General features: G+C 48.6%; 1 protein-coding gene across 1 annotated transcript in view; it reads left to right on the top strand.

Moving 5' to 3' along the window:
• Window positions 1-7,646: 7,646 nt before the first annotated feature.
• RNF150 (ring finger protein 150) overlaps window positions 7,647-14,466 on the top strand; it is a 276,332-nt gene continuing 269,512 nt past the window's right edge. Inside the window, exon 1 of the mRNA XM_077476943.1 lies at window positions 7,647-8,350. Within this exon, the coding sequence (XP_077333069.1) occupies window positions 7,906-8,350 (445 nt within the window). The 5' untranslated portion in view covers window positions 7,647-7,905. The remainder of the gene's footprint in view (window positions 8,351-14,466) is intronic.

Here is a 14,466-nt window from a genome sequence, read left to right as displayed (position 1 = left end):
ATACCTTCCTCTCGTGTCCTAATCCTGTGTCCCCCGTGTATGTGATTTATAAAAAAAAATGCTGATTATACCTAATTGCAGAGCGCCGTTCTGCGCTCATGTGATTGGCTGGCTCTCTGCTCCTCCCGTCCCACCTGACATCAGCGGGAGAATCTTGGCCCCACCCGCTGCAGCTGTCAGACAGGGAGAGGAGAGAGCCGGCCGGTCACATGAGCGCTGATCAGCACTGAAATGGAAATATAATCAGCATTTTTTTTTTTATTAATTACACACACAGGGGCACACAGAAGAGAAAGTGTGCAACATTTCCAGATTTAGAGAGGAACCAATTGATCTCGTAACAATTGGTCAAGGCAACAATCGCCTGGCAACTAAATTTGATAGCAACCCTGCCTAAAAATCAATGTGCTACAACATCCTCTCCCTGCCTACTAAAACTACGTCTCGGAGTTTGCAGAAACATAATTTGAACTCTCAAGCCTGATAGTGAATATCCTGGCAAAAACTGGGATGGATGGGGAAACAGGAAAGGAACAATAATAACAATAACAATGCATGTGGCGTGCCACACAAAGTAGATATGCATAACATGCACATATAAATTAGCAAGTGGCAGTTCACACAAGGGCAGCTAAATAGCAGACCGTATATATACAAGTTTGCATGTGACATACCACTCAAACAGTTAAGGGAAAAAAATACAAATAGTAGCCTTATATCCTATCTATCTAATATATGAGGGACATAAAAGGTTAGCATTGCTATCCACTTCGAATCACTCTCTCTACTTGTCCAAGGAAGATGCAATGGGTGCAGGAACACCTGAAAGAAAAAAATAGAGAGCAAAAAAAATGCATCCTATTCCTATGAAAACAGTGCAATATATACATGAGTGAATCTTGAGTAAATGTTAAAGTGGAGGGCCACCCTGAAAAACAAAAATACATCAAAATTTAGCAAAAAATCTGTAAATTACCAGAAATGCCTGTTGCTAGGCATATCGTCCTAATCTGCCTCTTCCTCCTCGGCGGTGATCTTCGCTCTTCTCTCCTCCGTGCGGCGTCTTCTGGGTAATGGGGCGCTGTGTGTTCTGGGAACTGTGTGTCCCAGAACACAGCGCGCCCCATTCACAAAGCGCTGCGCGACTCGCACATGTGCAGTAGGAAACGGGCAGTGAAGCTGCAAGGCTCCACTGCCTGTTTCCCTTAGTTGAAATGGCGGCGCGGGCGGCCGACATCGCGGGCGCCCTGGACAGGTAAGTCTGCTTATTAAAAGTCAGCAGCTACAGTGTTTACAGCTGCTGACTTTTAAAAAAAAATTTTTTAAACTGGCTCTCCTCTTTAATTACCCTCAGCAGAAAGCAGCAAAGCAGTGTAAGTACACCCTATAATATATCTAAGCTACAATGATCTCTATATCTAAACACAAATACAGGTGAAAATGGGCCCCACCTTCATCCGAGGGTGCCACCCCTTTTTATAGCTTACGGTACTTACGTAAAATCTTTCTTAGCATTTCCTATCAGATAATGTGAACAAGGGCTCACTCAGGGTGGCACGGTTCACGCCACCTGGTGGCCAGCATGTTAAATATAATCCTGGTAAACAGTCCATCAAATTATCGGTGTGTTGTCACTAGTTACTAACATCCACCATGTCACCCTGCTGCCAGGCCTTCATATATCACCTCTGAGACAATGAACAGTCATTTGCTTTGTTTTGTTTTTGTTTATTGGGGGGATACAACTTGGTTGGGAAAAGGGGTATATGGGATGCCCATAGATCAAATTACTTTGCCATCATATTTATCGATTAGAACTTTGTTTGAGCCTTGAAGAAATGATGCACATGTATAACATCTACAGTTTCTTCCCTGCATCTCCATGCATATTATTGCTCCTCCTTTGCATAACTCCTGCAGACTATTGCTTCCTGGAATCCTTGCCTCCTCCACAAACTTAAGCCCCATACACACTATCAGATTTTCTGCTGATTTTTTCCTTCAGATTTACCACTCCAGTCGCTTTTACAGAGCTCCAGTCGGATGCCGGTGTCGACCAGCACCCGATCCTGCATAGCGGGCATCCTCCGACCACCCTCCGCCATCCTCACCTGCCCTGTGGTGTGCGCATCATATATCACAGTGAACATCACAGTGAACAGTCATTTGCTTAGTTTTGTTTATTACAGACTTCAGATCCAATAGCTACTGGATCCCCTGAGCTCTTCCACTTTTAGCACTCAGTATCTTCCTCAAGTGTCACCCCACTTCCCTGCTGGGTCCCTGGCTTGGCACTCACAGATAATCTTCAACTGCCACCCCTGCTGAACCGCTAGGTCCCTGGCTTGGCACCCACTAATGCTCCGCAAGCGTCAGCTCTGCTGTCCTGCTGCTTCCCTGGCATGGCTCTCGATTAAGTTTGTCTACTTCTTCACCATCCCCGGCTGGTGAGACGGTACTGGCTTCAGCTTACTCCCAGTGGTCTCCGGTAACAAGGTGGATGATCCTTTAGTGGCAACAGCTTTCCCTTCTACCTCTGACCACGGCTGGTTCCCCGTCCGGCTGAACCGCTACTTCTGGTTGGACTACAAGCCAGCAGTCCCAACCCTACACTGGTCTCCCACTCCTGGAAAGGCCCTCAGGCAGCCAAATGTCCCCGGGATAGGCCTCAGGCTTCCGGCCTAGCAGCCAGGAGCAGCACAACGTCCACCCAGACAGCCGTCCAGGTGGCACAGAACGATAGGGGTAGCATATAGAGGAACTGATGCCCTCCATTTTTCTCATGCAGCCGCTGAATGCTTGCAGGAGGTGAGAGGAGGGGAAGCTGTCTTTTAACAGCTGCAGGAGAAAAATGGAGGGCACCAGTCCCTCTATATGCCACCGCCTCTCTTATGAACGTGTAGAGCCGAGTGTGACAGAGGAACCACACGGACCCCCTGAAGCATGGGACCAGGTCACAATTGTGACCCCTGTAGTTACGCCCATGCCAATGGGTATTTGCGTAAAGCAGGCCTGCCCTACTAGGGCATTTGTATAAAGCAGGCCTACCTTACACGTATTAGTGCAGCAGTTTTTCAAACTTTACCACTTGCCGCCCGCACTATTGCCGAAAGACGGCTACAGCATGGGCTTCCAATGCTAGGGGGGTGTACATTGGACGTCTTCCCATGATCGCGCCTTCAGATATAGCTGATCACAGATCAGGGTAAGGGCCAATCACAGCCACCCTTTACCACGTGATCAGCTGTCAACCAATGGCAGATGATCACAGGATGTAGACAGAAACCGGTTATCGGCTTTAATCCTCACGCCATCAGAAGAAGAGAGCCGATAACCAGCTTGTGTTAGGGACATGTACATAATCAGCGCACTGATTACCAGTGTCCTGATTATCAGTGCAGTCTCAACAGTGCCCACCAGTGTCACCTATCGGTTCCCACCAGTGAGGGGTGTATATGTCAGTGAGGGGTGTATATGTCAGTAAAGAGGTGTATATATAGTATGTCAGTAAGAGGTGTATATAGTATGTCAGTGAGGGGTGTATATATGTCAGTGAGGGGTGTATATAGTATGTCAGTGAAGGGTGTACATAGTATGCCAGTGAAGGGTGTATATAGTATGCCAGTGAGGGATGTATACGGTATGTCAGTGAGGGGTGTATGCAGTATATCAGTGAGTGGCATATACAGTATGTCAGTGAGGGTTGTATACAGTATGCCAGTGAGAGGTGTATATGTCAGTGAGGGGTGTATATATCAGTGAGGGTGTATATATCAGTGAGGGGTGTATACAGTATATCTGACAGGGGTGTATACAGTATGTCAGTGAGGGATATACACTATGTCAGGCAAGCTTGAGATATTGGCAATCTTCTTATAGCTTAGGCCATCTTTATGTAGAGCAAAAAAAAATTTTTTTCAGATCCTCAGAGAGTTCTTTGCCATGAGGTGCCATGTTGAACTTCCAGTGCCCAGTATGACAGTGTGAGAGCGATAATACCAAATTTAACACATCTGCTCCCCATTCACACCTGAGACCTTGTAACACTAAAGAGTCACATGACACCAGGGAGGGAAAATGGCTAATTGGGCCCAATTTGGACATTTTCACTTAGGGGTGTACTCACTTTTGTTGCCAGCGGTTTAGACATTAATGGCTGTCTTGAGTTATTTTGACAGCAAATTTACACTGTTATACAAGCAGTATACTCACTACTTTACATTTTAGCAGTGTCATTTCTTCAGTGTTGTCACATGAAAAGATAAAATAGTCACAAAAATGTGAGGGGTGTACTCACTTTTGTGAAATACTGTGAGTGTGTGTATATATATATATATATATATATATATATATATATATATACTGTATATATATATATATAGAGAGTTATGTGTGTGTATATATATATATATATATATATATATATATATATATATATATATATGTGTGTAGCGCCCTGCTCCTAATGAGCAGACGCTATTGTTTTTGTAAATTTAAGTTTATCTGAAGCTGCAGTTTGGCTCAGACTAATTATGTCAAAGTACCAGTACCAGTTCAGCTGGGTTGTGCTAGTTTCCACTTGGCCGTGGGTGTCGCTGTTATCACCGGTAAGTGTTGGAAATGCAACAGGCTGAATGCATTGGGTACCCCTTTTACTCAGAAGTAGACGAGTGGGAGTGGTTCACCTGCTGTGCATTCTGGGTAAGGATACTTAAGGTACAGGCGCCATATTTTTGTGTTGTTTGTTATCCCAACCTCATGGCCCTCCTGGCCTCCCCTGGATCCTCCAGTTGCTCGGCTTCTCCCCGCAGGCAAGACAGCACAGGACCACCCCTGGATCGGTAGGCTCCAAGACTTTTGGGCCCACCCTTTCAGTTACAAAGCCACGGGCCAGCTGCTCCCGAGAAATAGAGACAGGCAGCACACACCTCAGGCCAGGAGGGCCACGAGGTCGGGATAATGAACAACCCAAAAATATGGCACCTGTACCTTAAGTACCCTTACCCAGAATGCATAGTAGGTGAACCACTCCCACTGGGCTACTTCTGAGTAAAAGGGGTACCCAATGCATTCAGCCTGTTGCATTTCCAACACTTACCGGTGATGACAGCGACACCCGCGGCCAAGTGGAAACTAGCACAACCCAGCTGAATTGGTACTGGTACTTATAATTATAGCCAAACTGCAGCTTCAGACAAACTTAAATTTACAAAAACAATAGCGTCTGCTCATTAGGAGCAGGGCGCTACATATATATATATATATATATATATATATAGTTGTATATAAAATGCACTATTTATTTATCTATCTATATATATATATATATATATATCAGTGACAGGCAGGGCCGCCATCAGCGAGGTACAGCCCATACACTCGCTCCTGTATGTGTGTGAGTCGGCAGGCTGCTGGTCTGTCATGAGCTGACATCAGGCTCTTTGCTGCCACCTCTAGTAAGTAAGGGCTGGTGTACGGGGGAGGGGGGGCTGGTGTACGGGGGAGGGGGGACGGGCTGTGAGTGTGTGTGTATATGCCTGTGTACGTCTCTGCGTGTATATGTCTCTGTATGTGTGCATGTCTTGTGTGTGTGTGTGTGTGTGTGTGTACAAGCATGTCATATATACACATGTGAGTGGTGCTGGGAGCATACAGGTGTGAAGGGGGGGCTGAAGGCGTACAGGTGTGAGGGGGGGCTGAGAGCGTACAGGTGTGAGGGGGGGCTGAATGCGTACAGGTGTGAGGGGGGGCTGAAAGCATACAGGTGTGAGGGGGGTGAAAGCGTACAGGTGTGAGGGGGGTGAGAGCGTACAGGTGTGAGGGGGGTGAGAGCGTACAGGTGTGAGGGGGGTGAGAGCGTACAGGTGTGAGGGGGGTGAGAGCGTACAGGTGTGAGGGGGGTGAGAGCGTACAGGTGTGATGGGGGGTGAAAGCGTACAGGTGTGATGGGGGGTGAAAGCGTACAGGTGTGAGGGGGGTGAGAGCGTACAGGTGTGAGGGGGGTGAGAGCGTACAGGTGTGAGGGGGGGCTGAAAGCGTACAGGTGTGAGGGGGGGCTGAAAGTGTACAGGTGTGAGGGGGGGGGGGCTGAGTGCGTACAGGTGTGAGGGGGTGCTGAGTGTGTACAGGTGTGAGGGGGGGCTGAAAGCGTACAGGAGTGAGGGGGGCTGAAAGCGTACAGGTGTGAGGGGGGGCTGAAAGCGTACAGGTGTGAGGGGGGGCTGAAAGCGTACAGGTGTGAGGGGGGGCTGAAAGCGTACAGGTGGGAGGGGGGCTGAGAGCGTACAGGTGTGAGGGGGGGGCTGAGAGCGTACAGGTGTGAGGGGGCTGAGAGCGTACAGGTGTGAGGGGGGCTGAGAGCGTACAGGTGTGAGGGGGGGGGCTGAGAGTGTACAGGTGTGAGGGTGCTGAGAGAGCGTACAGGTGTGAGGGGGCTGAGAAAGCGTACAGGTGTGAGGGGGCTGAGAGAGCGTACAGGTGTGAGGGGGCTGAGAGAGCGTACAGGTGTGAGGGGGCTGAGAGAGCGTATAGGTGTGAGGGGGGCTGAGAGCGTACAGGTGTGAGGGGGCTGAGAGAGCGTACAGGTGTGAGGGGGCTGAGAGAGCGTACAGGTGTGAGGGGGCTGAGAGAGCGTACAGGTGTGAGGGGGGCTGAGAGCGTACAGGTGTGAGGGGAGCTGAGAGCGTACAGGTGTGAGGGGAGCTGAGAGCGTACAGGTGTGAGGGTGCTGAGAGAGCGTACAGGTGTGAGGGGGCTGAGAGAGCGTACAGGTGTGAGGGGGCTGAGAGAGCGTACAGGTGTGAGGGGGCTGAGAGAGCGTACAGGTGTGAGGGGGCTGAGAGAGCGTACAGGTGTGAGGGGGGCTGAGAGCGTACAGGTGTGAGGGGGCTGAGAGCGTACAGGTGTGAGGGGGGTGAGAGCGTACAGGTGTGAGGGGGGGGGTGAGAGCGTACAGGTGTGAGGGGAGCTGAGAGCGTACAGGTGTGAGGGGGCTGAGAGCGTACAGGTGTGAGGGGGGGGTGAGAGCGTACAGGTGTGAGGGGAGCTGAGAGCGTACAGGTGTGAGGGGAGCTGAGAGCGTACAGGTGTGAGGGGGCTGAGAGCGTACAGGTGTGAGGGGAGCTGAGAGCGTGCAGGTGTGAGGGGGCTGAAAGCGTACAGGTGTGAGGGGGCTGAGAGCGTACAGGTGTGAGGGGGCTGAGAGCGTACAGGTGTGAGGGGGGGCTGAGAGTGGACAGGTGTGAGGGGGGGCTGAGAGCGTACAGGTGTGAGGGGGCTGAGAGCTTACAGGTGTGAGGGGGCTGAGAGCGTACAGGTGTGAGGGGGCTGAGAGCGTACAGGTGTGAGGGGGGCTGAGAGCGTACAGGTATGAGGGGGGGCTGAGAGCTTACAGGTGTGAGGGGGCTGAGAGCTTACAGGTGTGAGGGGGCTGAGAGCGTACAGGTGTGAGGGGGGCTGAGAGCGTACAGGTATGAGGGGGGGCTGAGAGCTTACAGGTGTGAGGCGGGCTATATCAGTGAGGAGTGTATATATATATATATATATATATAATGTCAGTGAGTAGAGTGTGTAGCCAACTGTGTACGCTGTGGTGTCCCCTCAGGCTCCTCCCCAGAACACGTCATGCTGTGCGGAGTCTGGAGGAGGACAACACTCCGGTTGAACCCACAGAAGAGGGGCAGTCCATGGCATGGCTCCCCGTGTGCCCCCTGAGATGTCAGGCCGGTAATGTACGGCGGTGGTCGGAGCGGATAGCTGAGGAGTGAGGAGGAGAAGGAGTAGAGTTGCGGAGGAGGAGGAGGAGGAGAAGGCGGGGGAGCTGGCGGCAGCCAATGAGCGCGCAGTCTCCGGCGGTGACATATGCACAGGCAGAGTTGCTGTGTAGCCTGAGCTGGGAGAAGAAAGATGGCAATGTCTGTCATTGGAGCGTGCCGCAGCCTGGCTCTGTCCACCTGGCTGCTCTCCTATTGCTTCGTCCATCTGCTGTGTATGGACTTCACGGTGGCCGAGAAGGAGGAGTGGTACACGGCCTTCGTCAACATCACCTACCACGACCCGACCAGCGGCACCAACCGGACTGAGAAGAGCGAGTGCGGCCGCTACGGAGAGCATTCCCTCAAGCAGGATGCCTGGGGCTTGGCGGTCCTTCCCTCCCCGCAGGACAGGCTGGCCTGCGACCCCGCCACCAAGTTCCCAGTACCTACCTATGCCGGCCGGTGGGTGGCCCTCATCCCCATCGGGAACTGCACGTGTAGGGACAAGATCCGGCACGCCGCTTTGCACAACGCCTCTGCCGTCCTCATCTACAACGTGGGCTTCGGGAATGACACCAGCACCATGGCCCACCCAGGTAGGTCCCCCTACCACTTACCTTCCTACTGCACAAGGCGTGAGGGGGCACAGGTGACATCCCCTCCACCTGTCTATATACATGACAGTGTTCCTCTATACAGGTGACATCACTACATGTATACATGACAGTGTTCCTCTATACAGGTGACATCGCTACATGTATACGTGACATAGTGTTCCTCTATACAGGTGACATCAATACATGTATTCGTGACATAGTGTTCCTCTGTCATGTATACATGTAGTGATGTCACCTGTATAGAGGAACACTATGTCATGTATATATGTAATGATGTCAACTGTGTAGAAGAACACTATGTCATGTGGTGGAGGGATGTCACCTGTGTAGAGAAACACTGTCATGTATACATGTAGTGATGTCACCTGTATAGTGTTCCTCTACACAGGTGACATCCCTCCACCACATGACATAGTGTTCCTCTATACAGGTGACATCACTACATGTATACATAACATAGTGTTCCTCTACACAGGCGACATCAATACATGTATACGTGACATAGTGTTCCTCTACACAGGTGACATCAATACATGTATTCGTGACATAGTGTTCCTCTACACAGGTGACATCAATACATGTATTCGTGACATAGTGTTCCTCTACACAGGTGACATCAATACATGTATTCGTGACATAGTGTTCCTCTACACAGGTGACATCAATACATGTATTCGTGACATAGTGTTCCTCTACACAGGTGACATCAATACATGTATTCGTGACATAGTGTTCCTCTACACAGGTGACATCAATACATGTATTCGTGACATAGTGTTCCTCTACACAGGTGACATCAATACATGTATTCGTGACATAGTGTTCCTCTACACAGGTGACATCAATACATGTATTCGTGACATAGTGTTCCTCTACACAGGTGACATCAATACATGTATTCGTGACATAGTGTTCCTCTACACAGGTGACATCAATACATGTATTCGTGACATAGTGTTCCTCTACACAGGTGACATCAATACATGTATAAGTGACATAGTGTTCCTCTACACAGGTGACATCAATACATGTATAAGTGACATAGTGTTCTTCTACACAGGTGACATCAATACATGTATACGTGACATAGTGTTCTTCTACACAGGTGACATCAATACATGTATACGTGACATAGTGTTCCTCTACACAGGTGACATCACTACATGTGTATGTGACATAGTGTTCCTCTATACAGGTGACATCACTACATGTATACGTGACATAGTGTTCCTCTATCATGTATACATGTAGTGATGTCACCTGTATAGAGGAACACTATGTCATGTATATATGTAATGATGTCAACTGTGTAGAAGAACACTATGTCATGTGGTGGAGGGATGTCACCTGTGTAGAGGAACACTGTCATGTATACATGTAGTGATGTCACCTGTATAGTGTTCCTCTACACAGGTGACATCCCTCCACCACATGACATAGTGTTCCTCTATACAGGTGACATCACTACATGTATACGTGACATAGTGTTCCTCTACACAGGTGACATACAGCACCCCAGGTGACACTTCATCTCTGTTACGAAGAGGCTAAACTTGTGTCTTCCCAGGTATAGAGGCCATTCCTCTGTCTGCACAGGTGACATTGCATTTGGTTCAGGTGACATCCTGCATCCATGTCTACCCAAATGACACTTTCTCTCTTTTGGGATGACACTAAACTTTTGTCTTACTAGGTGACATTGCATATTTGTTACCCAGATGACACTTCACCAGACTTTCTGGAAGACTTGGTCCTACGGACTTAAGGAACGGACTTGGCCACACACAAATGGACTAAGGCCCCTTTCACACTGGTGCAGGAGCGGCGTCGGCGGTAAAGCGGCACTATTTTTAACGCCACTTTACCATCGTTTTAGAAGCGGCTGCTAGCGGAGCGGTTTTAACCCCCGCTAGTGGGCGAAAAAGGGTTAAAACCGCCCGCAAAGCACCGCTGCAGCGGCGCTTTGCCGGCGGTATAACCGCGCTGCCCCATTGATTTCAATGGGTAGGAGCAGTGAATACACCACTCCTTCACCACTCCAAAGATGCGGCAAGCAGGACTTTTTTCACCGTCCTGCCAGCGCACCGCTCCAGTGTGAAAGCTCTCCGGCTTTCACACTGGAGTGGAAGGGGCCCGATTTTTTTCAGGCGCTATTTTTAGCGCTGTAGCGCCTGAAAAACGCCCCAGTGTGAAAGGGACCTTAGTCCATTCGAAATTCTGTTTGTTTTGAACCTGATGACGTAGACTGGACTAAACAAGGAAGTTCAGTAGCCAATAGCCTTCCTTGCGTCTTACGAACGGTTTTCCCGATTGAGTCCGTCAGATAGATTTGAAACATGCTCTATTTCTAGGTGTGTATGTATGTATATGTATGTGTGTGTATATGTATATGTATGTATGTATATGTATATATATATATATATATATATATATATATATATATATATATATATATATATATATATATATATATATATATATATATATATATATATATATATATATATATATATATATATATATTGTGGCAGCAGGCAGGTGAAGTCACCTGGTTGTATCCAGGATGGTAAATATGTGTGTCCTAGATTCAGGCTTTATGCAGACTTTTACAATTAGAGGGGAAGAGTTAATGAGCCCAGCTGAAGCAAGTGGGCTCATTAAGACCTCTACAAAAAACCCCAGCATGCTTAGGGAGATGCTCCATCCTGGAACCAGTTTTGTGTTGTATAGACTGGGGAGTGTGTCATCTGTACTGTGCGGTGAGTTAACGCCTGTGTGGCAAAACCTTTACAACAAAGGCAGGGACTGGTACAGCACAAGGCTGTACCCAGTTGTTAGACAGGGAGTCTATGTGTGTAGTTAGAGGTCAAGCTGACCAGGATTTATTTTCTTGTTTTATTTTGTTTGGCTGTTATATGCATCACTGCATGGAGCATAAATAAACCGGATCTTTTGTTTTTTGAACCTACACCGCTGTCTGCTGTGCCTGACTTTGTGTTGTGAACCCATCCAGGGGGTCACACACACCCGCTGCCGAGCTAACCCCTCACAGTTGGTGGAGAATTTTGGCACTTTTTTTTTTGTTAAGGCCAGCATGGAGGAGATACTGAGACAGCTGGCTCTAGCAAATGCAAACCAGCAACAAGCAAATGCAAATCAGCAGCAAACAAATGCAGGTTTACAAAAGAGCCTTGCAGCTCAACAACAGAGCCTTGCAGCCCAGCAGCAGATAAATGCAACTTTGCAGCAGAGTTTGGAAAATCAGCAGAAGGCTCACCAGCAGAGTTTGGAAGCTCAGCAACAAGCCCAGCAGCGATCTGAAGCCCGCTTCATAGACCTCTTGCAGAAGCAAGAGCAGAATTTTCAACAGAAAATAGAGACATTAATACAGCAACATCCGCAGACCAATGAAGCAAGTGGGTACAATAATACCGCATCCTTTGGTGTGAGCCGTTTACTGACAAAAATGACTGGAGAGGATGATCCGGAGGTGTTTTTGACCACATTTGAAAGGACTGCTGAAAGGGAAAAGTGGCCTAAGGAGCAATGGGCTGGACTGGTGGCCCCTCTGTTAACTGGGGAATCGCAGAAAGCTTATTATGACCTAGAGCCTGACCAAGCAAAAGACTATGTGGTGCTAAAAGCAGAAATATTGGCACGGCTGGGTGTCACCCTGGCCGTCCGGGCTCAGCGTGTGCATAACTGGACTTTTCAGGTTGGAAAACCTCCCAGGTCTCAAATGTATGATCTCATTCACCTGAGCAGGAAGTGGCTGCAGCCAGAGACTTTGACTGCACCAAACATTGTGGAACGTGTGGTTATGGATCGTTTCCTGAGAGCTCTTCCTACTGCCATCCAAAAATGGGTAAGCCATGGAGACCCAGAAAATGCAGATAAACTTGTGGATCTGGTTGAGAGGTACTTGGCTACAGAGAACCTGACCACCTCTTCCAGGGACTCACGGACTTTCCCCCCTAAGACCAGATCATCCCCAGTGGCGGGTAAGATGACTCCAAGGGGTGAGGGTGGAGAGAGTGAGAGGGTGGGAGTTCTACCTAAGGTCTGGCGGGAGCAGCCCAGGAAGCCCATGCTGCAAGAGGCAGCGAAAAAGATTATTTGCTACCGCTGCCGGCAAGAGGGACATATTGCAGCCAATTGCCCAGTTGTGGATGAGCCTATGCAATGTGACTTTATAAGGGAGAGACGTCAGTCGCTGTTTGCGACAGTTGCATGCACTGCCATTCGGGGACCTGAGAAACATTTATGTAAAATGTGTATTAATGGTAGACATGTTGATGTGTTGCTAGATTCAGGTAGCCTGGTAACGTTGATAAAAGCTGAATTAGTTACTACAGAGGTCTCTGGGAAGAACAGGGTGGCTGTTATTTGTGTGCATGGGGACACCCGAGAGTATCCTGTAACTTCAGTGTTTTTTGAGACCCCCAAAGGTAACCTCTCTCATCAGGTGGGGTTAGTGGCTCACTTACCACATGATGCTATTGTGGGAAGGGATTTTCCAAAATTCTGGGAACTCTGGGATTGTCCTGAGGCCCCCATTGGTGCCCCTATAAACCAGGAAGATGACCAGAATTCCTCCTGGGAGTGGTGAGGACTCTCCTGAATTTCCCTTGTCGGTATTGGCGGGGGAAACTCGAGAAACTGGGGAGGAGCCAACATCCTCAGATGAAAACATGCCGTCTGTGGAGTTTTCGGATCTTGAGGTTCACAGGGAAAATTTTGCCACAGAACAGTTAAAAGACCCCACCCTAATAAAGGCACGGGAAAATGTGGTGAAAATAGATGGCGAGTTAGTGAACCCAGATAAGACTTGCCCTTATCCTTACTTCACTATGGAAAGGGACCTGCTATATCGAGTGGCTCAAAGGGCAGAAGAAACCATTGAGCAACTTGTAGTGCCCAAACCTTACAGGAAGTTGGTGTTAGAATTGGCTCATGGACACATTCTGGGAGGTCATCTGGGGACAGAGAAAACCAGAGAGAGGGTACTGCAGAGATTCTATTGGCCTGGGGTCATGAAGGAAATAGAAAAGTATTGTTCCTCCTGCCCTGTGTGTCAGAAGTCGGCACCTATGCCACATTTCCGTAACCCACTGGTACCTCTTCCTATCATTGAGGTCCCCTTTGAGAGGATCGCAATGGATTTGGTAGGTCCGATAATGAAGTCTGCTAGGGGGCATCAGTACATTTTGGTTATTTTGGACTATGCCACCCGTTATCCGGAAGCAATTCCTCTCCGAAATACCTCGGCCAAAACCATAGCCAAAGAGCTATCTCTTGTTTTTAGCCGCGTGGGTATTTGTAAGGAACTGCTTACGGACCAAGGTACACCCTTTATGTCCCGGGTTATGAAAGAATTATGCAAGTTGTACAAAGTGAAGCAATTGCGTACATCTGTGTATCACCCCCAAACAGATGGGTTGGTTGAAAGATTCAACAAAACCCTAAAACAAATGTTAAAGAAGGTGGTGGATAGAGATGGAAAGAATTGGGATTGTCTAATACCCTATCTGATGTTTGCCATTAGGGAGGTACCCCAATCCTCTACGGGTTTCTCACCCTTCGAGTTGCTCTATGGGAGACACCCAAGAGGGCTGCTGGATATCGCCAAGGAAACTTGGGAAAATGAGAGTTCTCCTCACAGGAGTGTGATTGAGCATGTCGCCCTGATGCAAGATAGAATTGCACAGGTAATGCCAATTGTAAAGGAACATTTAACCCAAGAGCAGTTAGCACAGCAGAGAGTGTACAACCGTGGGGCCAAGACACGTACTTTTTCCCCGGGGGATAGGGTCTTGGTGCTAGTCCCTACGGTTGAAAGCAAATTTCTGGCCAAATGGCAAGGTCCATATGAAGTAATTGAGAAAATTAGTGAGGTGAACTACAGGGTTAGACAGCCAGGAAGGCGAAAGCCGGAGCAGATCTATCACGTCAATCTGCTGAAAGCCTGGAGGGATAGGGAATCCCTAGTCGCAGAGACTTTGTCACAAGTACAGCCTGATTGCTTAGTTCCTGAAGTTGGAATAGCAGACCCCTTATCGAAACCCCAACAACAGGAGGTTAAAGAGTTTGTACTT

This window comes from Lithobates pipiens, unplaced genomic scaffold (assembly GCF_037356315.1).
Source record: "Lithobates pipiens isolate NorthernLeopardFrog02 unplaced genomic scaffold, aLitPip1_a1.2 Scaffold_13, whole genome shotgun sequence".
NCBI lineage: Eukaryota > Metazoa > Chordata > Amphibia > Anura > Ranidae > Lithobates > Lithobates pipiens.
Note: the sequence above shows the minus strand (reverse complement) of the source record. Positions and strands in the feature narration are given on the sequence as shown.